The 25,160-nt window shown below is 43.8% G+C and overlaps 1 protein-coding gene across 3 annotated transcripts in view; it reads left to right on the forward strand.

The window, feature by feature from the left end:
- The window catches only part of ASTN2 (astrotactin 2), a gene marked incomplete at both ends in the record, with an annotated part of 919,723 nt that overhangs the window by 566,264 nt on the left and 328,299 nt on the right, over positions 1–25,160 (forward strand). For all 3 annotated transcript variants that reach the window (XM_079706619.1, XM_079706617.1, XM_079706618.1), the window contains one exon: positions 17,598–17,764. In XM_079706619.1, coding sequence (XP_079562745.1) covers positions 17,598–17,764 — 167 coding nt within the window. The remainder of the gene's footprint in view (positions 1–17,597; positions 17,765–25,160) is intronic.

The following is a 25,160-nucleotide window of genomic DNA, read 5'->3' on the forward strand; positions in this document are numbered from 1 at the left end:
GGGTCTGGGTGATAATTAGTACTCAGTAAATAGTAGCTAGAGGACAGACCACTGGGGAGGTTGTGAAATTAAAGTCTTGGAGGATGCTGCCGTGGGGCTGGATGCTTAGTGCCTGGCTGTGGGTGGCGGGGATGTGAGAGCATCAGAGCTGACGCTTAGTTCTCAGCGCTTGTAAATTCCCATCCACCCACCTCCATTCCCGAAACGTTGGATGGGGAACCTCAGGGTCCAACATACATGACATCTGTCTCCATTCTGGGGTGGATTTTTTTCCTCCTTTCTCTTTTTGCTCTCTGCGACACACACAAAAAATAAAATATGCAAACTGCCCAAAATTACACTCAACATACGCTGAATAAATATATACCCACAGAAGCATATGTTCAATGGCTGCTACTCTCTGCGTTTCAAAGCCAACTAGCTTATAAGATCATTCTTCACGCAGAGTCCGGGTGATCAATGAGAAGGTGCAGTGTGAGGATGCAGCCTTAAGCTGCAAATTGAGTTTTTAGTTACAAAGGATGGGGAAGGGAAACCAGCCAGTGAAACCCAGCAGGTACTGAAAACTCCACATTTCCAGCCTGTCCTGTCAAGGGCTGTGGCCCTTGGATGTCTTGCTCTTGACGAGGCATAGGAGTGGATAAGAAGGGGTTCTTTGCAAGCCATGTGAGTTTAAATCCTGACTCTGCCACTTACAGTGTAGTATTGGGACAGGTTGCCTTAAACCTCTTTGTTTTAGTCTCCCAGTATCAAAAAAGGTACCTACCTTTCATGGTCATTGTATGAAGAAGTTCAACCAAAGGGTTAAGGAAACAGACCCTGGTGCTAGATGTTCTATGTCTGCCACCCACTTACTGGTGATGTGACCTTGGACAAGTTAACGACCCTCAGGGTGCCTCATTTTCCCTCTCTAAGTGTGCATGATAATAGTTTCCACCACCGAGGAAGAGACGAGTTAATGCATGTTCACTGCTTAAAATGGGACCTGGCTCCATACCAAGTGCTCAGATCATGTCCAAGGCCAATTTCCTCAAGTGCCCCCTTGCACACAGGTCTGAAGCAGGCATACCTTGTCAGAATGCCCTTTTGCTCTGTGCCACTCACAGAGGAAAGAGGACAGGAGGCTTCTGAAAACTGAAAGAAATCCAAGCATCTATAGTGTAGACCTGGAAAAAGCCATCTCTCTTCTCCAAGCCTGTTTCCCATTTGTGAGTGGTGAAAATAATAGTACATCCTTTTCTGAGTAGTGATGGAGATTGGATAAGATAATATACCCTAGCAATGTGTCTGGCATATGGGGAGAGCATCATCAATGTCCATTTCCCTCCCTGAGCCCTGAAACCACAAAGTGCCTAAACCCAGGTGTCAGTGATTACAGCCGCGACCTTGACAAGAGGGGCTTCTTCACAGGTTGGGGGGGGGGGGTCTCGCTGTCAGCCCAGCAGGCGCAGCGTTGGGATGGTACAGACCTGAGCTCAGTGTATGAGCCTCCACTCCACCCCACACCCGCTCACCGTGTGACCTTGGCAAGTCCTCGGACATCTCACACCTCAGGGTCCTCTCCTTCCACCTGGGATCTGAGTCTCTATCTTGCAGTCCCATGAAGTTAAAACAGTATCATGAATGGAAAAGTACTTTAGAAACCTTAACGCACACGTGAAAGGCAGCATAGCGTGACTCGATATCTCAGCTCTGCCGCTTACTCGCCCTGTGGCCTTGGGACAAGTGACAAAAGTTGTCTGTGCCTCAGTTTCCTTCTCTGAAAAATAAGGAGAGTAGTGTACCTGCACCATTGGGCTGGGGTTAACAGTATGAATTAATATTCATAACACATTGAGAACAGTGCCTGGCACACGGTAAACACTATTAAGTGTTAGCTATTGTTATTATTGATGGGCTATACAAAGGCTATTTATTATCATCACTAGACAGTTATTGAATAGACATTGGTCAGGACTCCTGGCAGATTTCCTTGGGAGGCTGTTCCCTGGCCTCCCTTCTGTGAGTTCTCGGTGCTTCTTTGTACCATATAGAAAACCTCAAGGACCGTAAGAGTGTGTGCACTTAGTTTTCTCCCCATGCCCCCCACCCCACCCTTTGGAATAGCTGCTCCTTGAGAGCTGGGGCTAAGGTTTTATAGACGTGATGGCCTGGAGGACAGCAGGCTTTGAATAAGCATTTGCTGGACTGAACACCCACCCAGTCCACGCAGGGCCCTGGGGGGCTCCAGAGAGTTTGCCGAAGTCTTGAGGACTCCCTCCAGAAGGATGCCCAGGCTGTAGGAGTGAGCTGCAAGCTGTGTTCTCAAGCCGCTCCCTCTAGAATAACCTTCTCCATGGTTCCCCAGCTCGGGTGCCACTATCAGAACCTATCACCTGACTTCCCTGGGAATCCCCGTCAGCCGCTTGCAGAGAACCACAGGATGTCCAAGCTGGAAGGGCCCTTGGAGACCAGCGGCCAGCTTTCTCACTGCACAGATGGGAGAACTGAGGGCCAGAGAAGGGAAGTGCCCAAAGCAGGGACCGTAACCTGTGTCTTCTAACTCCCTGGGCTCCTCTGATGGGAAAGGCAGGCGACCATAAATCCATACAGCCAGCCTTGATCAGCATGTTGTGAGCAAACGCAGCCATGCATTCCGCCACTCCCGGCATTCCACGTTTCATTGCGCTTTGCTTTATCGCGCTTCGCGGATGCTGCGGTTTTTATGAACTGAAGTGTCGTGGCCCCGCTGCATTTTCAGATGATGGTTAGCATGTTTTAGCAATAAGGTATTTTTAAATTAAAGTATGTACATTGTTTTTAGACATAATGCTATGTATGGCACACTTAATAGACTACAGTATAGTGTAAACATAACTTTTATATGCACTGGAAAACCAAAAAGTTCATCTGGCTCATGTTAGTGGGATATTCACTTTATTGCATTGTTCTGGAACCGAAGCCGCAATGTCTCTGGGGTCTGCTTGTATTGCTATTTCAGAACTATTCTTTTATTTTATTTTATTTTATTGAAGTGTAGCTGATTTACAATGTGTTAATTTCTGCTGACAGTAAAGTGACTCAGTTATACATGTATATATATTCCTTTTCATATTGTTTTCCATTCTGGTTTATCACAGGATATTGAATATAGTTCCCTGTATTTCAGTACTATTCTTGAGCAAAAACCGAGCATAAGCCTCTCAGGGTTTACCCACTTCCTCTGTTGGTCTGGATGCTTCTTTGTGTCTCCATAGGACAGGGGTGGTGTGGTGAGTGGAGAGAGCGTGGGGTTAGAGTCAGACACACCTGTGTTTGCACCCCCAGTCTACTCCTGGAAAGCTGAGTGACCTGGGAAAAGCACTTCTGGCCCTAAAACCTGTTTTCTCTTCTGCAAAATTAAGCTAATGATAGCAGGCTCATAGGGCTGTCGGCTTCAGCAAAGTAGACTAGTGAAGATATCTCGTGTAGTGCCTGGCCTGCAGTAGGTGCTCATAGCCTTTGAATTTCCTTTCTCGTGTCTTCAGTAGGAATGTGTTGAACCTGCACAGATGGCTGGCATGTGGGGAGAATGGCCTGTTGGCATTTCACTGGAACTCAAGCCAAAATGAAACAACATAACCAGACATTTTATTACATTCCCAAAATATTTACCAAGCATTGAATATTGAGTGATCATAGTCATAATACCTAAACTTTTATAACAATGGACATTTTACCCTGTACCAGGCACTATGTAACGGACATTAAATGTCTAACTTTTTGTTTCCCCCACAGGCATTCTATTGAGTAGATATAATTAGGCTCACTTCACACTGAGAATATTGAGACTCAAAGTGTTAATGAAGTGACTGATATTACACAGCTAGTTCAATGGCAACACCAGGTGGGGTTCCTGCCTGACCCCAAAGTGCACGCGGGGTGTCTCCCTCCCCTGTGCTGGGCACTGGGGCGGTGCTGACAGGCGGAAGCTGTGTGTGTTACATTCTCTGCCCTGAAATAGCGCATAGGCTCAGAGGGAGACAGACTGTGAACCAGAAACCATCCCACCTGGCAGGACAAAGTTTGTACTAGAAGAATAATTAATGTGGGAGAGAAGGAAAAATGATTCTTGCTGACTCCAGGCATCAAAAGGAAGTCAGAACTTCTACACAGGGACCTCTCATGGCACCAGGTGTTCCTAGCAACACCCCAGAAGCCATTATTTATTATCAGGTCCATTGTAAAATGGGGAAACCAAGATCAGAAAGGTGTGGTGACTTGCCCGAAGTCACACAGCTAGGAAGTAGCAGTGTCTGGATTAGACTTCATTTCTGCATCCGTCTGCTTCTTGAGCTCATGAAGGGATCCACAGAGGGGGGCTGTCTGAGCTGTAACTTAGAGGATACATACAATTCTTTAGAAAGAGGGGGGCAGGCCCGGATGAGGGCAGAGCATGGACAAAGGTACTGAGGTCGGACCCTGCCTACAACAGGCAATGTTGGGCATTGGCCCAGGTGGTTTCCAGATGCGGGTGGAAGGACAGATGAGGCAGGGTGGTGCTTCGGGCAGCATGCCTGGGAGCTTTCCTCCGGACTGAGGCAGGCGGGCTCTGCCTTCTCCATTCGGGTCCGAGGCCCTCTGGTGGTGCCGGCAGCTGCAGACAGACACTACGCAGGACTATTATTGATCCCTGGAATCCCTTTTTGCATGCCAGCACCCTCCCTCCGTGTCAGCTTTGCAGCCTGGCACAAACTGAGCGGCAGCTGAATTGACATGAGTTGATTAAAACTTCCAGTAATAATGGGCTCTCGACTGGCCCGGTTGTCCAAATCAATGTCAGCAGTAATAGACAGGCCCTGTTGACAGATTGAGGCTGAGCGAGAGGGGGTGGGGGGCGGGGAGCTTCCCCACTCACTCCCATTCCTGGCGGTACTCCAGAGGCCTCCTGGGATGAGGAGCCTCAGGCTCACTCAGTCTCTAATCAACGGGGCGGTTCTTACTAAAGGACTCAGCGCATGTGATCGTCACTAACCTCACCAGCAAAATGGGTGTATCTCAGAGGTGCCTCTGAGTTTTGTTGTGGGGATTTGTAGAAATAGCATATGGGAAATATGCAGCCCACGGGAGGTGCTCGATAAATAGCCATTTCATTTCCTTCCTTTGCTTCCTTCCCTTCCTCTTCCTCTTCCCAGGATTCTATATCTGATCTGTGCATCCAAGACTATCCTGCCAGCATCCTCTCTGAGTCCCCTCCTTAACTCATCATAGGGACCTTCCCATAAGGTTCTCAGAATCCTTGTGTAGCCCAAGCCAGTCTGAACCACTTGTGACATCACAGGCAGGCCACCTCCATGTGGATCAGGGGAAAGAGCACCTCATTTACACTTAGGGAATCTTCAGTAGTGGGCACAGCCTGCCTCTCCCTTGCTGTGTGACCTTAGGCAAGTCACTTGGCCTCTCTGGGCTTTAGTTTCCTCATCTGAAGAGTGAATAGGATGATGTTAGTCCTACCTTAGCATTGATGGGAAAAGCAAAAGCTGCCTGTGGCGGTGTTCTGCCTCCTCTCCACATGTAATGCGTCTCCTTCCATTGCTTTCTGAATGTATTTCCTATCTGGGGGAAAGTAATGAGCTATCCACAACAGGAGTTACCATTTTTTGAGCACCTGCCATTGTGGCAGGTCTGTGGCAGGTACCTGATCTAGTTTGGTTCTCTCACAAGCCCAGACAGGTAGGAGTGACTCTCTCCAGTGGAGAGATGTGGAAACCAAGGCTCAGGGAAGCCAGGGCACACAGCAAGGAAGTGGTTTGGCCGGATTTCACTCGCAGCTGTGGGGATGCTGTGTAGCTGCCAGCGTGCTCAGCCTTTCATTCACACCTAAGCTCACAGTTACCGTTGTCTCATTTAATCTTGACCGTGATCTTATGGGGGCAGTGCTACTGGTAGGAAGCGGCGCTCTTCCCAGGAGGTAGTACTGTCATCCCGCTTGCATTGGCAATGAGAGAGAAAGCAAATGCTTACGGAGCCCTTGGAGGAGGACAAAGCTTTGCCCATGGTTAGGCAGGTTTGGAGGCCTCCTTGCGACTTCTTAAAGTGCGCTCCCCCAATCAAAGGAAATTCTCCATTTTCTTCTGAAATACTTTAGACCTCGTTCTCCCCTTTTCAAGATCCATAGCTGCTTTGGTACAAACCAAGCCGCTCAGAGCTAAAAGGCTTCTCCAACTTCCTATTGCCCAACTCCTTCATTTTATAGCGGAGGAAACAGACTCAGAGGGTGGGATGTGCTTGCCCGAAGCCATCCAGCGAGTCAGAGACCGACGCCCGGCAGAACTGGAACTCAGCGCTCTGGAGAGCCATTCCCATGCATCTATAGCGGACTCGCTAGGATCTGGCTTCTTACCTCCAGCATCCCATCTGCCTCCCGCTTCCACTTTGAGGATTGGCTCAGAGAAGCCTCGCGATGAGCTCAAGGTGGCAGCCAGTACGAGGCTGGGTCTAAGCTGGAGCTCTTTCCATTATCCCATGCTGCCTGTCAGGCCCCAGGCTGTAGAGGAGAGTGGAGGTGCCACATTGCTGTCCCCCAGGGCCCAGGGAGGGGCAGGGCTCATCCTCCAGCACCACTGGGAAATCCCCCAGGCTTATTCACTCCATGAGTCAATCCGGACCCAGGAAAAGTTATTCTGTTTTGCAAGTTGGTTGTTTTTTCCTTCTGCTTAGAACAGCTGGTCCACCTTCTAGACTTGGGGGTGGGGTGGTAGAACAGCTCATTACAAATTTTGCGCTGGGAGCAATTTGCATTCCATAATTAATGAACATTAAAATGCATAATTACAAACAGAAACAAATGGCTTGGTGCTGATGAAGAGTCAGGCTGGGAAGGAGCCAGAGGCACAGGGGATGGAGGAGGAGGCTGGAGAGAGCAGGGCAGGGCCAGCCTGTGCTGGAAACAGCTGGGCATCCCCCAGTTGCCTCCCCTCCACCTGCTAAGATCCTTAAGGCTTTAAGCCTTAGGGACCCAGGCCCAGGGTCTTCCTGTGGGTTCTCTTCTGAGATGGGGCAGAATGGGGGCTGGGAAGCTCTGGAGCCCAGCTGACCTGAGTTAGACCCCAAGCTCTCTCACTTACTTACAATAAAGCCTCAGGCAAAGGAGCAACACTCCAAGGAATGGGGTTATTCTCAGCTGGACCTGCCCCCTTTCTCCTGCCCACTCCTTGTCCCCCAGAGACCACCTCCCCAGGCTCCTTCTGTGAGCTCTAAGAAAGTACTTAGAGATAGCTGAATTCACTTACTTCAGTAATCCCTTCAAAGTAGCAAGTCAAATCACTTATTTCTCTGCCAACAACCCTCCAGTGCCTTCCAGTTATACTCGAATAAACTTGAGACGCCTTCTCATGACAGAAGCCCGGGGTCAGTAACTTTTTTGTATAAAGGACCACATAGTAAATATTTTAGGTTTTGCAAGTCACACGTGGTCCTTTTGTGTGTGTCTCATATTCTTCTTTAAAAATCAAACAAAACAGACAAACAAAACAACTTTAAAAATGTAAAGAAACATTTTTAGCTCTGGGGCTGTGCAAAAATAGGCTGTGGGGGGGGAGTGGAGTTCTTTTCTCTGTTCCACTAAAAACAACTAAAAACCCTGGAGGTTATATATAAAACAAACTCTGAGAAGTGGAGAGAAGAGAAGGCGGCAGACCAGCTAGGGAATTTGAGACACAAGGAAGGACATGGTGGTCATTCCCTGGGTTTTCTTTTTGCCTCATAGGTCCCAAACTTGGGGCTCAAGGAGACAGCAACTCAGAAAGGCTGACAGATAAAGACACAAACAAGCGAACAAAAAGAAAAAAAAAAAAAAAAAAAAAGCCTGCTTTCTTAAGGCAAAGTATCAGGAAAAGGGCAGCTGACCAAGATAGAAAATTTTAGGTACTAACCATTCTATTCAGGCCAAACATCACAGAAAATTATAATAATACTAACAATGATAACCACATGCCTCCTCCCCCACCCATGCTAATAAAGGCCAAGGAGGAAACTCAATTCCATCCTTGGCAGGCTGTACTGAGACCATCTGCCAACCCAGTTCCCCCTCCCTGCTGGGGTGGTGTCAGACAAGGTCAAGTAATGAGCCAGGACTTTAATCCCCACTGAGAGGTAATGAGCAACCCTCCTACCCCCATCCAAGGTCCATCCAGTGTCAGAGGAGACTAAATAAAGAGCCTGGACTTCACCCCGACCTTCAGTAATAGGGTACTCTTACCCTCCCTGCTGAGGTATTGCCAGAGGAGGCCTAGTAGAAAGTCAAGACCATTGACCATTGATCAGAAGTGATGAAACCAACCCCCAGCCCACCCAGATGGTGTCAGTGGGGAACAGTAACTCAGCACACCTACCATTCCCATCCAGGAAGCTATCAGTGGAGTCCTAATAGGGAGTCAGCTTCCCACCCCACCCCCCAACAGTAATGAGGACCCTTCCCTCTTGGGTATCAGTGGAGGCCAAGTGGGGAAACTGGGATTCTGCCTCCCCCTGACAATAACAAGGTGTGTCTCCCCTTTCACCTGCAGGAGCAGTGTCAGAAAAAGCCAGATTTTAAAATATATATTTAAATTCAGAATTTTAAAAATAATATAACATAATATCCCAAATATCTAGGTTTCCATTGGGAATCACTTGTCATACCAAGAACCAGGGAGATCTCAAACAGAATGAAAAGAGACAACCAGTACATGCCACTACCAAGATAACAGAGATATTAGAATTATCTGACAAATATGTTGGAATAGCCATCATAAAAATGGTTAAGCAAGCAATTATACGCACAAATGGAAAAAAAAATCTCAGCAAAGAAGTAAAAGATATAAAGGAGAAGCAAATGGAAATTATGTAACTGAAAAACACAGTAATTGATTTACAAAATGCAGTGGATTGTGACTCACCAGCAGAATGGAGAGGACAAGGAAACAATCAATGAACTGAAAGATAGAACAGTAGAAATTACCCACTCTGAACATCAAGAGAAAATAGATTGGAAAAGAAAATGAACAGTCTCATGGGCCTGTGGGACTGTGAAAAAAGATCTAACATTTGTGTCATTGGGGGCCCAGAAGAAGAGAAGAAAGAGAGCAGGACTAAAAAAGTAAAAGAAATTATGGCTAAAAACTTCTAATTTAGCAAAATGACTCATTCTACAGATTCAAAAAGCTGAGCAAACTCAAGGATAAACACAAAGAAATCCACACCAACACATCATAGTCAAATTTCTGAAAATATCTTTAGTTTTTCAAAAGACAAAAACTTATAAACAAGGAGAGAGAAATGACATCTATAGGGGAAACACAATTTGAATGATGGTGGAATTCTCATAAGAAATCATGGAGGCCAGAAGGAAGTGGCACAACATTTTTCAAGTGCTAAATAAAAAAGAGCTGTCAATGCAGAATCCTATGTCCAAGAAAATATCCTTTAGAAATGAAGGAGAAATGAAGACATTCTCAGATGAAGGAAAACTAAGAAAATTTGCCACCTGTAGACTTAGTCTAAATAAATGGCTAATGAAAGTTACAAACAAAAAGGAAGTCATAAAAGAAGGGATCTTGGAACACTGGGAAGGAAGAAAACACAGTTAGCAAAACTATAGGTAAATGCATTAGACCTTCTCCTCTTGAGTTATCTTCATTGTGTTTGATGGTTAAAGCCAAAATGGTAGCAGTGTCAGATGTGATTCTGAATACAGTCCACCCAATATCCCCAGGTTTCATATCCACGGATTGCACCAACCTCTGGTGTAAATTTCCCAGCTGGTTGAATTTGTGGATGGGAAACCTGCCGTTGTGGAGGGCTGAGTGTATTTATCGCACCAGGCCATATGAGGAACTTGAGCATCGGTGGAGGTTGGTATCTGTGTGGACTCCTGGAACCAATCTGCTATGGATACCAAGGGACAACTGTATATTTAGAGGAATATTTAAGAAAATTATGTTATAAATGGGAGAGGATAAAGGGACATAAAGAGAAGTAAGCTTTCTTTTTAAAAAAATTTATTTATTTTTATTTTTGGCTGTGTTGGGTCTTCATTGATGCACGCAAGCTTTCTCTAGTTGCGGTGAGCAGGGGCTACTTTTCGTTGCAGTGCATGGGTTTCTCATTGTGGTGGCTTCTCTTGTTGCGGAGCATGGGCTCTAGGTGCGTGGGCTTCAGCAGTTGTGGCATGCAGGCTCAGCAGTTGTGGCTCGCGGGCTCTAGAGTGCAGGCTCAGTAGTTGTGGCACATGGGCTCAGTTGCTCTGCGGCATGTGGTATCTTCCCGGACCAGGGCTCGAACCCGTGTCCCCTGCACTGGCAGGCGGATTCTTAACCACTGTGCCACCAGGGAAGTCCCAAGAGAAGTAAGCTTTCTACACATCACTTAAACTGGTAAAATAATGGCACCACTACACTATGGTAAGTTATACATACTAGAACAACCACTAAAAACTTTATAAAGAGATGTGCCCCAAAATATTATAGATAAATTAAAAAGAATTTCTAAAAAATGTTCAAGTAACCCACAGGAAGGTAAGGCACAGAAAGCAGAGAAATGAAAAGCAGAGATGAGAAAACAGAAAGTAAACCAGTAGACTTAAGTTCTAAACTATCAATAATCACATTAAATGTAAGTGATCTAAATACACAAATTAAAAGACAGAAATTGGCAGAGTGGGTTAAAAATCATGACCCAAATATATGCTCTCTACAAGACATTCACTTCACATATAATGATTTAGGCAGGTTGAAAGTAAACAGATCAGAGAAGACATATACATAGCAAACAAAAGCTGGAGCAGCTATATTAATATCATATAAAGTAGGCCTTAGAGCAAAGAAAGTTTTCAGAGAAGGACACTGTGTAATAATGAAAGGGTTGTCCACCAGGAAGACATAGAAATCATAGATATTTATGCATCAAACAACAGAGCTGCAAAATGTATGAAGCAAAAACTAATTGAACTGAAAGGAAAAATAGACTAATCCACAGTTATAGTTGGATCCTTCCACACCCCTCCCTCAACAACTGATACAACACTTAGACAGAAAGCTAGCAATGTTATAGATTAGGTTAGTAACACCTCCAACCAAAAGGATCTAGTTAACATTTATAGAACACTCTGCGCAGCAACAACAGAATACACATTATTTGTAAGTACCTATGGAGATGGACCATATTCTGGGCCTTGGTAAAAGGCTCAACAAATTTAAAGGATTTAAATCATACAGAGTGTGTTCTCCAGCCACCACAGAATCAAACTAGAAAGCAATAACAGATAACAGAAAAATCTCTAAATACTTGGAAACTACACAACACATTTCTAAATAATCCATGGGTTGAGAGGAAGTCTCAAGGGCAATTAAAAATACATTGAACTGAATGAAATAAAAATACAGTATATCAAAATTTGTGGGACACAGCCAGCACAGTAATTCATCTTTTCCTTAAAGTAAAAGTCTTTATATTTAATGAGGAGGAAATTTATAGCCATAAATGCATATATTAGATAAAAGTTTCAAATTAATAATCTAAGTTCCCCACCTCAAGGACCTACAAAAAGGAGAACAAAAGAAGCTCAAAGCAAACAGAAGAAAGGAAATCAATAATTGAAAGCAGAAAAATAGATAAAGTCAATGAAACTAAAAAAAAAAAACATTCTTTGAAAATGTCAAGAAAATTGAAAAAAGGTAAACAAAATAGCAAGACTTTTAAAGAAAAGAAGAGGGAAGACACAAGTTACCAATATCAGGAATGAGACGGATAATATCACTACAGACCCTGCAGATGTCAAAAGGATTAATAAAGGACTGTTACAAATAGCTATACACACATATATTTGACAACCTAGATGAAATGGATCAATTCCTTGAAAAAATGCAAAATATCACAACTCACCCAATATGAAATAGATATTTGAATAGCCCTATAACTATTAAGAAAATTGAAATTGTAACTTAAAAACTCCCCCAAAAGAAATCTCTAAGCTTGAGTAGTTTCACTGGAGATGTAAACCTCAGTGTAAGTCTCACACCTCATACAAAAATTAACTTGAAGTGTATCACAGAATTAACTGTAAAACATAAAGCTATAACACTTCTAGAACACACACATACACACACACGAGAAAATATTTGAGATTTGAGCTTGGCACAGAGTTCTTAGATTCCAAGATATAGATTTTATGATACATAAAAGAGAAAATAACTTGGATTTCATCAAAATTAGAAACATTTGCTCTGTGAAAGCTCAGTTGAAGAAGATGAGAAGACAAATTACAGAGTGGGAGAGAAAATATTTGCAAACTGCATATTTGACAAAAGTCTAGTGTCTAGAATACATAAAGAACTCCCAAACCTTAACAATTAAAAACAAACAGTCCAATTAGAAAATGAACAAAAGACACTGAGAATCTCACTGAAAAGGATATAAAGGTGGAAAATAAACACAAAAGATATTCAGCATCATTAACGATTAGAGACATACAAATTAAAACCACAGTGGATGGACTTCCCTGATGGCGCAGTGGTTAAGAATCCGCCTGCCAATGCAGGGGACACCGGTTCGAGCCCTGGTCTGGGAAGATCCCATATGCCACAGAGCAACTAAGCCCATGCGCCACACCTGCGCTCTAGAGCCTGCGTGCCACAACTACCAAAGCCCGCGCGCCTAGAGCCTGTGCTCCGCAACAAGAGAAGCCGCCGCAGTGAGAAGTCTGCACACCTCAACGAAGAGTAGCCCCCACTTGACGCAACTAAAGAAAGCCCACGCACAGCAATGAAGACCCACCGCAGCCAAAAATAAATGAATGAATGAATGAAAAAACACAGTGGAGGTATTATTACACACCTGTCAGGATGTGTAAATAAAATGAAAAATATTGACGACATCAAATGCTGATGAGGATGTGGAGAAACTGGATCGCTCATGTTTTGCTGGTGGGGATTTAAAATAGTACAACCACCCTGGAAAAGTTTGGCAGCTTCCTAAAATTATTGAACATGAAACTACCGTACAACCCAGAAATTATACTCCATGGCTTTTTTTCCCCAGAGACATGAAAATGTATGTCCACACAAAAACTTGCACACTTGTGTTTATAGCAACATTATTCATAATAGCCAAGAACTGGAAACAACCCACATGTCCTTCATCAGGCAAACAGTTAAACTATAGTCCATCCATAGCATGGCATCATACTCTGCAATATAAAAGGAACTAAATATTGATACGTGAAGACACCTGGATGAATATGAGAATTATGCTAAGTGGAAAAAAAACCCTAAAAGGTCACAAACTATATGGTTTTATTTATGTAACATTCTTGAAATGACAACATTATAGGAATGGAGAGCATATTAGTGGTTGCCAAGTATTAAGGAAGGGAGTCAAGTGAGCTGTGGGTATGGCTTTAAAAAGGCAAGAGGAGGAATCTATGTAGTGATGGAAATGTTTTGTATCTTGATTATCAATGTATATATCCTGGTTATGATATTTTGATATAGTTTTGCAAGATATTACTATTGAGGAAAACTGGTAATACTCTGGATCTCCCTGTATTGTATTATTTCTTACAGTTGCATGTGAATCTGTTATAAGCATCACAAAATTGTAATCTATGTAACTAAAAAAAAAAAAAAAAGGCACAGGCCTCTGACTGGATTTGGCCTACAGACCATAGTGTGCCAACTTCTGGCTTAAGTGATTTGGTCACTTTCTACGTCTCACCCCTTGCCTTGTGCTAACATTGCTTCCCCCTGTCTCACGGAGCTTCAGCTGCATTGGCTCCCTCTGTTCCATGGACAGGCCAACACTGTTCCTGCCTCAGGACTTGCATACTTGCTGTTCCTTCTTGGATAGCTCTTCCCACTTATACTCACCTGGGAGATTCCACTTATGATTCAGGCTTAGTTCAAGTGCTCAATGTATGCCTCCTTTACTCTATCCCCGTTCACTTTTTATCATATTGCACTTCTGTTGTACTTTTTTACTCTATGAGATAATCATTTTCCTTCTTGTTAATTATTTGTCTTCTCCCTAGAATTTAAGCCCCATGAGAGCAGTCTTGCTTGTCTTCTTTACTACTGCATGTCCAGCACCCAGCATCTTTGCTTAGCACCGAGTAGATGTTCAATACACATTTGTTAAATGATCCAAAGAAGGACTCATATGGATGAGAAAGAAAAGATAAACGGATAGTCCCAGTTAGGTTTTATGGGAGGGAATGGGTTCATTCATTTATCATTTGTTCCACTTACCCATTCATTTATCCTTCATTTATTGAGTGCCTATTGTGTGCCAGGTTCTAAGCCAGATTCTTTAGGTTGTTTTCTCATAGAGTCGCCAGAAATGCCTCCCAGAGAGGCATTCTTTTTTTTTTTTTTTTTTTTTTGCCGTACGCGGGCCTCTCACTGCTGTGGCCTCTCCCGCCGCGGAGCACAGGCTCCAGACGCGCAGGCCAGCGGCCATGGCCCACAGGCCCAGCCGCTCCACGGCACGTGGGATCCTCCCAGACCGGGGCACGAACCCGTGTCCCCTGCATCGGCAGGCAGACTCTCAACCACTGGGCCACCAGGGAAGCCCCAGAGAGGCATTCTTATTTCCATCTTACAGATGAGGAGCCTGAGGCTGTCTTTGAGGTGAAGCACTTGCCTAGATGCTCAGTGTCAAAGGCCTGTGTGCAATTCAAGACTAACATCAGTCCTACTGGTCCCGTCTTCAAGGTGTTGCCTCCATTTAAGGAAGAAAAGCTGAGGCCCACTTAGGTTCAAGGTCACCGGGCAGGTGAGTAGTGTACCTGAGAAGAGTTCTGATCTTCCTCTCTCTGGTACACCAGAATCTCCCATTTGGCCCAATGACATTCATGTCTTTCCTCTAAGAAGACATCCCCGACCCAAGCCTCCCTACTCCAATATTCCCCAGTCAATCACATTTGCAGAATTTCCATTTTCCCATTCAAGTTATACTGTGCTTCTTCATGTTTGCTTTATAACTAGTTCTCTGTCTGACAGATATGTGTATTTCTCATTTCTCAAACTACATCCTAAGCTTCTTAATCAAACCCAGAACGGCAGCTACCATTTGCCAAACACTGTGCCAAGCACTTGTTACATTTATCTCACTGTATTAGTTATCTTTTGCTGTGTAACAGATTATCCCCAAATTGGGCAGCTTAAAACAAAAAGCATTTATTATCTCACGCCATTTTTAAGGATTAGAAATTTAAGAGTGGCTTAGCAAACTGAGTGGTTTAAGAAAATAGAAATGTATTTTCTCAAGGTTCTGGAGGCCAGAAATCTGAAATCAAGATTGTCAGCAGCGTCCTCCTCCCTCAAAGGAATCCAGGGGAGAAAGCATCCTTGTCTCTCCAGCTTCTGGTGGCTGCAGCACTTGGTGACTTGTGGCCACATCGCTCCAATCTGCGCTCTTTCCCCACATGGTCCTTTGCATGTGTGTAATCTCTCTGTGCCTCTTTTTTATAAGGACATTTGTGACAGCATTTAGAGCTACCTAGATAGATAATCCCAATTAGTCTCCTCATCTCAAGAGCTTTAATATAATTACATCTGCAAAACCACGTTACCATAGAAGGTAACATTCACAGGTTCCAAGGGTTAAGATGGGGACGTATCTTTGGGAGCCATTATTAGCCCTGCGGCACCACCTCATAGGTTTGCCATAAGGATTAACTACGTTAAATTAGATTATGCCTGGGATATAGAACATATTGTTTTAAAGAATAAAAGTGGTAGGGAATCAGTGGGGGGTGGTGGAAAGAACTGTGAGTAATACCCCGCCCCAGATATCTCCTGTTACCTGGTGAGAAGGTCAGCCCTTGCTTCCAGCACTCACCCCTACACAGACGACCCAGCCCCAGGTACCAGCACACAGCTCCCAATGACCCCATGACTAGGTGCCTTTCTGTCTGACAGTGAATGTTCTGAGACAAGCAGGGGCCTCCTCTGAGCTTGTTTTAATACGTACAGCACTTCACTCCCATAGAAAATTGATTTTTCTTTTTAAGCACAAAATGTAGCCAGTTTTATAACCTTTCTGCAGCTTGACAAAGGCCATTTATAACCAACTCTCTCTGCCACCCTTCCTGGCGCCAGTCTCAAAGGTCTTGAAGAACTCTCTCGTGCATCTGTAATTATGAATTCTTCTTAGGCAAAATTTAATTTCTAAGAGAGATGACCTTTTTTTGTTATTGTGGTTTTTGTAAATTACTTTTGGGGGGTGTGTTTTGTTATTGATGTTGTTCAGGATGACGGCCTGGGGAGGGGACGAGGGAGCTGGTTGGGAGGAGAGGGACATTGGGAGGGCATTTTAATCAGCGATGTCCAGTGATAGATGAGGAGGGCCGGGCTCTGGGTGTTAATCTTGGTGGACAGGAAATGCCAGCAGGGTGACTGAAATTAAAACCTAGTACCTCATTGTCTCTCCCAAACGCAGGAGAATTGGAACTTCTTCTCCATCTGCTGGACTGGAGATGAGCTCAGCCTCATCAAATGATGGGAAACTAAATTAAATAGATAGGTGGTTTTACCGAGGGTATAAGAGCTTCCATTTATGGAGCACTTAGCAGGTACACCCTTAGCTGGGCACACCAGAAGAGCATTCGACTGAGGTCACTCAAGGTTGGAATTGTTGGGGCTTTTAAGGGACCAGAGGGCAACCCATTTGGTTACCTGGAGGAAAGTGCACATGGCCTGGCAGAGGGTTTGATATCATCTGCAGAGGACCTTGGCTGTCAGCTTTAGGAAGATTCACTTTGTTGTTGTTTAGAATTCATTTATTTATTTAAGCTGGGGAGTGATGCTACTTAGAAAAATCACTCTGGAGACCATTAGGAGGATGGTATACAGCAGGCCAGACTGCAGGCCAGTAGACTGTTTAGGAGGTCTTTGTGAAGATGCAGGAGTCTCATTTAGGACTTCAGGTACTAGGATGGAGAAGAGGTGACACATTCAAGACAGGAAGGAAGAGAACTCACGTTTGATGAGTACCAAATTTCATGCCAAATTCTGAAGTACCTTATGCAGCCCCTGTGGTCCAATTTAAGCTTGACAACAAATCCACAGATGCAGGTGCTAGGCTCGTTTAACAGATAAGGAAGTTGGAGCTCAGACAGGGCGAGTGACTTGCCCCAGGTCACACAGGGAGAAGGGGAAGATCTGGAACTTAAACTCATATTGGTAAAAGCTCTTTAAAATATATCTGGCTGCCTCCCATGGTGACCCTACTGGACAATAATAATAAACACAATAATGATGATGATCCCAGCAATATCAGTATTCGTAGCAGCTCACATTTGCTGTACGGTTGCTGTACGAGCCACAGAGTTCTCAGTACTTTGCACACACTGTCTCCCTTCATTCTCATAATTTTACAAGATAGATATCGACAAAAGCTCCATTTTACAGGTGGGCACACTGAGGTTCAGAGAGGTAAAGGAATTTGTCCAAGGCCACACAGCTATTAGTTGGTCAAATGAGACTTTGAACCTGTCTCTACAGTCCCGACACCTGCCCCTTTTCAGAAGGTGGGAGGAGAGGGCGTGATGAGACCCTCCACTTCTTCAGCTGTAACCACCCTGTTGCTGTCTCTCTGAGCAGTGCCCTGAGGAGCTGAGGCCCATGAAGGACGGCTCCGGCTGCTATGATCACTCCAAAGGCATCGACTGCTCCGATGGCTTCAACGGTGGCTGCGAGCAGCTGTGCCTGCAGCAAACCCTGCCTTTGCCCTACGATGCCACCTCCAGCACCATCTTCATGTTCTGCGGGTGAGTCTCTGTCCCCGAGGCCCGGCCTCTCCCTTTACAGCAGTGGGAGGGATGCAGAAAAAAGATCAGGAACTACAGCCTGGCCCAGCTGGGACTGACCTTCAATGAAATGGCCTTTCTGCCTCTGCTTTTTCAGCCCAAGAGGAAAAAGGCAACAATATAACCTTTTGTTGGGGATTGAAAAGAAGAATGGAAGAAGAAAAATAAATAATTGATTAATGGTTATGACAAATGGAAAACTTGTTCAGGCTGCATCCTAGGGTCAGGATTTTTTTCTGCAAAAGTCTCTTGCAGAGACTTTTCTGCATCACCCTGTAGCCACGGTCAGTGTATTTTGGAGACAAAAGCAGGCACCGTGAAGGTGTCCCTGAGAAACCAGCAGGTGTGGTGCTTAAGAACACGGGCTTAGCCCAGGCTTTCAACTTTCTTTCTGCAGGGATTAAGCAGTGCCAAGTTCAGAGGTTACCCCCTCTTTGTCCTAATGCCCCTATCAATAATGATAATTAATTGGGGGAAGTGAGGTGGAAAAGAAACAATGCAGGCAAAGCTCAAAGTTCTCGCTCATGCTAAGAAATCAGCTGAGTTTTAAACTTAGTATGAGACTGAAAGAGGGGGTCACGTTAGGACCAACTTGCTGAGTGACCTGGGACAAGTCACTGTCCCTCTCTGGGCTGCAGTTTGACAACTTGTGAAATGAGATCTTTGGACAACGACGCCTAATAGTTGTTCCAATTTATCTTGTTTTCCTTGTTGAAAAAGTCTGCAGTGGGAGTTACCTCTGCCATGGAGAGCTTCTAGCATAGCATTTGGTCCTCAGCAGTCACTCAAGAAAATGGCAGCCTTTTTTCTTCTCTTCGTTCCCTTTCTGATGATGTCTTCATATTAGAAAATTTGCTCATTTTTTTACATTCTGTGACTCAGAAAAATAATTCTTTGCTTGTGCAAGATGGTTGGTCATTGAAGGGTGCTCAGTGCTTTACTAAGATAGAAAAGCAGAATAAAGCATAAATAAACTTTTCAGTCCTACGTATTACGAAAGAGGAGGTGGGGGGATGTGTATGGGTTTAATCTCAGTTTAACAGAAAATTAATTTTACCTGCATGGTTCTAGTCCATGGGGTCTGGTTTTCCTTCTGGGACTTATTTCAGGGTCTCCCCACCCCAGCCCCAGTTACACTGGGTGCTGCAGGCGCCCTTGAGCAGTTGTTAAAGCAACTTGCTGGAGGCCCTAGATATGTATCAGTCAGATAAATAAGAAATAAAGTATTGTATGCAGACCTGAATTTATAGGGTCTCTCCTCAGTTTAAGTGACTGCAGGGCAGTGTTGAGCAAATTATGCATGGGCTTAAATCTGAGACTTGAATGGTAAATCAGCTGTGTTCTTATCACTGTTATTGCACTTGGGGGGAGAAATGTCCTTCTGTTGAAAATTATAGAAACAGCAGGGGCAACAGCAGTAATGGATTTTGACTTAGAAACTGTCACCACCGTTCATCCCTAGCACACTGCAGCAGTCCAGGGGAATCAGTAGACTTGGGTTCTAATCCTGACTCTACCTCTAACTTTCTCTTAAACATCAGGCAACTCTCAGGACCCCTGACCTTCAGTTTCTCCATCTCTAAAATTTTAATAATATCTACATTAACATACTGATGTTTGTGAAGATTGCAAAGTACATTTATTACTCTGTTCAGGTTAAGTAATGTGCCCAGGGTCACACGGCTGGTAATGTAGCTTACCATGTCTCACTGTGTGACCTTAAGCAGGGTACTTAACATCTCTATGCATCAGTTTTCTCATCTATAGAAAAGATGATAATAGCATCTCTCTATAGAGTTGCTATGAGGATTAAATGCATTACATTAATTACATCACAGTTTACATTAATATTTCTAAAGTCCTTTGGAACAGTGCCCTGCACAGAGTTAGCACTAGTGTGTATTTGTTAAATAAAATAGCTAAAGTGAATGATAGTAATGACAACAGCCCTCCACTTGCTCAGTGACCTGAGGTATTCAACCTCTTAGTTTCCAGGTCTGTGAGACACGGACAAACTGACCTTCCCTACCCAGAAAAGTCTCTTAAAGTTTTAAGTTAGACTGAATTGGGAGAGGGTGCTATGAGCTGTTGAAGCTCATCCAAATGCTGATAAACAGGACAAAAAACGAGAATAAAACTCAGGTCTCCTAAAACCAGCTGCAATGTCAACATGCTTTGAAAATTGTCTATTAAGGATGCAAATGAGAAGTTAGCCACACTTGTTAGAAGCACTGTAAACAAAACCGTTAGCAGGTACTTGTGTGAAAGTTGGTCTAGAGAAGTAGCAGGCGACTGAATTAAACAAGGAAAACAAACCCTCGCTCAAGGGGACCTTGTCGACTTGCTCAGAGCTCTGTGCCTTTTCTGAGAGTTTCCTGGGTAGCACAGGTTTAATATACCTATTTGCACGCAGGTTAATAATAGCAGCTAACACTTATTAAGCACTTCCTACGTGCCATGACTGTGCTAAGTACTTTGATGACATTAGCCCGTTGAATTCTCATACCAACTCTACAAGGGAGGTACTAGTAATATGATCTCGATTTACTGTCAAGAAAACCAGGCACAGAGGGGCTCAGTGACTTGCTCAAGGTCACACAGCTAAATAAATAGGGGCATCGAGATGGAAACCCAGTCCACGGGGCTCCAGGATTGGTCAAAACAGATCTGATATCACTCCTGGCCTCTGGCCCCGCCCAGCCGTGTGGTTTTGAGCAAATCACTAAACATCTCTGAGACTCTTGTTTCATGTAGAACCAGATGCCATTGCAGCAGCATTGTGAGGATTAATTGAAATCACATTTGCATAGAGGCCAGCACATGTAAGCACTCACTAAATGGTAGCTATAATTAGTCTGATAGGTATAAAGCCATCTCATTTAATCCTCCAATGACTGAATTGTATGTCCTGTTTACTGTTCTATCTCCGGCACATTAGAACAGTGCCTGACATGTAGTAGGTGCTCAATTAATAATTGTGAAATTAAGTTCCTCAATTGACACGGCTAAGGAACTTGTTTGCAGTCTGGCCTTTTCAGCTGTATTTCCAGTTACGTCCCTATTCCTGAATTAGGCATCTTGGCTTCAGCTTCTGGAGTGTTCAACATGGTTCCCTCTGTTTCTCCTCCTCCTCTCTTCCCCCCACTGCCCCCCATTTGTCCGTGGCCCTTTAGCTTGAATGCTCTGCTTCCTCTTCAAGTCTTGGTATAGATCTTGACCTTTTTCCGCCAGTCTTCTCTGAGTCCCAAGAGAAGTCCAAAAGTGAGATGTGCAGTTACCGTGGAGCTGGGTATATAATGCCTTGCCCTTTCAAATGGATACCATTTAAATGTTGGCTTAATATTTATCAAATCTTAATATTTATAGGAAAGACTGTTTTTCTTGTCTTATATTAGTTTGTTTTTTTTTGTTTTTTCTTTTCTACCCATAGGACCCTCTTCCCAGGGAAGGGCCATTGACATTTTGTCTCTAATCCTAATTTATCCCAGTGAAATCTTGACACCTCTTGCAGACTGGACCGCTGGCTGGCTGTTCTGGTTGTCAGCCCTAGTCAGGTCAAGTCCCTCAAAACTGAGTCAAGCATCCTTTCTCTGGAGTCACACAGCCCCCCACGCCATGCTTCTCACTGTCTCAGCCCCATTGCTGTGTTGACTTACCTGTTTTCCTGCCTGGTCCCTGTCACACTGCAAACTCCTCATGAGCAGGGACTGGGTCTTAATCACCTGTGTGTCCCCGTTGTCACTGCTTGCCCAAGGACTTTTTTAAAGCCATAACTGTCGAATTAAAGAATTCATCCACCTAAGATGTGCTGCACCAACTCTGTGCCTGGTCTTTTGTGGGGTGATAAAAATGCAAAGAAGCATTGAGTACAAGTCCTTGCCCACCAGGGGCAAAGTGGACTCTGGGGACAGGTGTTTGAGCCTCACTTGGTCCTGACTGATGTTGATAGACTACAGGTAACAGTATGATAAGAGAAGCAGGTGGATTTGAGATAGGTTGAGAAGGTCATTGTATACTAAGATGAAACATTTAGAATGAGTCTTATGGGTGAGGAAGCATTTCTTCTCTCCAAGACCTACACAAGTTACCTAGCAACCAAGTTTGTTTCATTTGTACGTGTGTTTACAGCATATACTGTGCATTCTTCCAAGAGAAGTTAATATTATCCACGTGAATCCAACCTATAAAAAATGGATAATATAAAGGTAGGACAGGACGGATCAGAGCCATTTGTAAGGAGAGAAAGGGAAAGGGAGAAAATGGTTTCAGGAGCCTGAAATGGGAGAATTACTCAATGTGAGATAAATTTAGCACTGTTTGTCTTGGCAACCAAAGTAAGCAGAAAAAAACATGGTGGATTATAGAATTGTCCTTGCTTGAGAAAAGGAAGTTTGCAGTTTTGGGGGTTTTTGCTTTGCTTTGTTTTGTTTACCAGAGGATATACTCCTTTTCCTGACATAATTTACTAAGAGAGATGTTTCCTATATATACCTATATACAAAGTAGTGAACAATGCCATCAACAGTTTTGAAGTTTCAGTATTTCTCACATCATTTAGAGGAGAAAACTGAGGCCCAGAAGGGCCTCACAGCCAGTGAGGAGGTGAAATTGGGATAGGAGATGTCCCAGGCTACTCTATTCTAATCTGAATACATTGAATATACTTAAATATAATTTACTTTAAAGTGCAGTGAAAATGTATGTAAAAATATGGACTCAAAGAGCACATCCAGCCTCAATAGTCCTTGCTAGGCTATCAGTTTAATGTCTTTTTTTTTTTTTTTTTTTGCGGTACGCGGGCCTCTCAGTGTTGTGGCCTCTCCCGCTGCGGAGCACAGGCTCCGGACGCGCAAGCTCAGCGGCCATGGCTCACGGGCCCAGCCGCTCCGTGGCATGCGGGATCTTCCCGGACCGGGGCACGAACCCGCATCCCCTGCATCGGCAGGTGGACTCTCAACCACTGTGCCACCAGGGAAGCCCTAATGTCATTTTTATGTGATTTTAGGAGGGAGAGGAGATAAATACATGTGTTTAATAGCCATTGTTAACTGGAAGCCTCTTATTTTCATTGCCAAAGCAGAAGTTGGCTCTAATAATGGAAAACACTGACCTGGAGAATGCAGACAGAGATTTTAATTTTCACTGTCAGTAACGAGTTGTAGAGGTATGGGGGATATTCACTCACGCACTTGTTTTGCTGTAGTTTCAAGTTTTAGGCTAGGCCTGAGCTCTGACCTCCCCGACTGCTGATGGAAAGATGGGGCTTTACCACTCAGAGTGGACATAGAACGTGCACTTGCCAGCTTTTTGTCACAAAAGTACAACCTTGCACTCTCAGCTGTTTGAAATATTTGCAAGAGCTCAGGCGCGAGACATATTCACAGACAACTGATGGAAGCACACAAAGTCCAGCCATTCATTCAGATAGGTGTTTTCATATGTGGGTCCTGTAAAACATTAGTTCCATGAGATGCTCAAAGACAAAAAAAGGGAAGTTCCAGTGGCCAAGCCCACATGGAAAAGTCTGCACTCTAGAACTGTCTCTTGAAGGTTCACAGGGCACCTGAGGATAATCAAAGCTCTAAGTCCTGCAGTGGTAAAACATATCATATTTTGTTGGTTCTAAAGTGCCCAGATTTTCCACATGTTAACATTTTTGAAATTAGGATGTATTTTACTATCGATGGTTTGACAGAGTTTAATTAAAAATTGTTTTTTCTTTCTTAGTGTTAGGTGAAATGCTAGTGTTTCTTATAGGTGTTAAGGGTCTTAGAGTAGATAAAATATTTTATATAATTTAGCCCAAGGTTCTCCATGGCATTCCCTTCCCTTCCCTTCCTTTTCCTCTCCTTCCTTCTTTTCTGAAGAATACTCTTGAGTATGTTACCTTCAAAACGGCTTTTCTAGAAACTCTAAATTTTTCCCTTGAGTGAAACCTGCAGATGGAGGCCACTCTGACAAGAGTTTTACCAATCTTCATGTTGGTCAATGTTGGGACAATCCTGAGAACCTTCATGAGAAACACTAGTGGGATCCATGTGGCTGAAGGCCTTAACTGCCAGGTCACAGAGGGTCCTGGTCCTGATGACCCCAGAGTGGGATTTCTTACAGGTGTCAGGAACAGCAAAGCTGAGAAAACGCCTGCTTCTCTCTTGCCTTGGTGGTAGGATGCTAAGATTCATCCCTAACATTAGTCCAAGTCCATGTGGTATGCAGTTTCTTGAGCTCTTCTTACCCTTAAGTTTGCTCTATTCTTTTTTTTTTTTTTTCTGGGATTTGATTCCCTTCCCCATTTTAAAAAAAACGTTTCTAGTCTATGCATTTCATTACATAATTTTATTGATTCCATAGCCATTGAGGAATGAATGAATGAATGCACAGGTAAATACGTGAATAAATAAATAAATACCCTGCCTTGAGAATTTGTATAAATGCCATTTCTCTTAGGCCCCAGTTTCTGTTTTTTGAAAAGCAAGCAGATTGGAAGCAGTCATTTGTGCTAAAGTGGAATGAGCCCTAGATTTGGAGGAAGAAGATCCAAGTCCAGGTCCTGGCTTTTCCAAAGTGCTCGTGTGATCTTGGTCAAGGGATTTAAAATGCCAAGCCTCAGGGTCCTTGGTGGCAATGTCAGAATGAAAGTACCCATCTCATGACATTGCTGTAAGGATTAAATAAAACATGCTCTTGGCTAAAAATGTATAAGATTTTGTGGTACAGGCTCTGAATCCCCATCCAATTCTAGTATTCTCTGTAATGTGATGGGTGTGTTCAGGGTAACACATTCACTGCTTTCAGCTAAAATGCCCAGTTTGTATCTCTGTGCTTATTTTATTTTATGTTTTTCATTTTGGCATATGTATAAATATAGTTTCATGCAGATCTTGGCTGGTTTCCTGTGAGCCTACACTCTTTAGAATTTCTGTAAGACAATCTCCCAGACGACAGAATGTTCTAAAGAAGCTGTATAATTATGTCGCATGGTACAAAAATAAGATTAAAAAAAAATAGAAACCAACAACTAAATAGACCTTTGCATAAATCATCCTGTGCCCTGAGGTGGCTTGGGGGAAAGAGTTGCTCACGTTTTAAAACTCAAAGGATCATTTGCATTTATGAGTTCTTTCTCTCTCCCTCTCTCTTTCTCTCCCTCTCTCTCCCCCAACATCTCTAAGGGTCTTACTAAGTGAACCCGGCCTTTTATCTCCCTCCCTTCCTCTCCTGCTGAGCCACAGTCTTTTCTCACCCCCCGGCAAAAGAAAATCACCATGCACCTACAGTTGTAATATGGCTAAAGTCATACACACACATACACACACATTCACATACACACTTCTTGAAATAGGAACTTCAGGTTTAA

Source organism: Hyperoodon ampullatus, assembly GCF_949752795.1.
Source record: "Hyperoodon ampullatus genome assembly, chromosome: 6".
Classification (NCBI taxonomy): Eukaryota; Metazoa; Chordata; class Mammalia; order Artiodactyla; family Ziphiidae; genus Hyperoodon; species Hyperoodon ampullatus.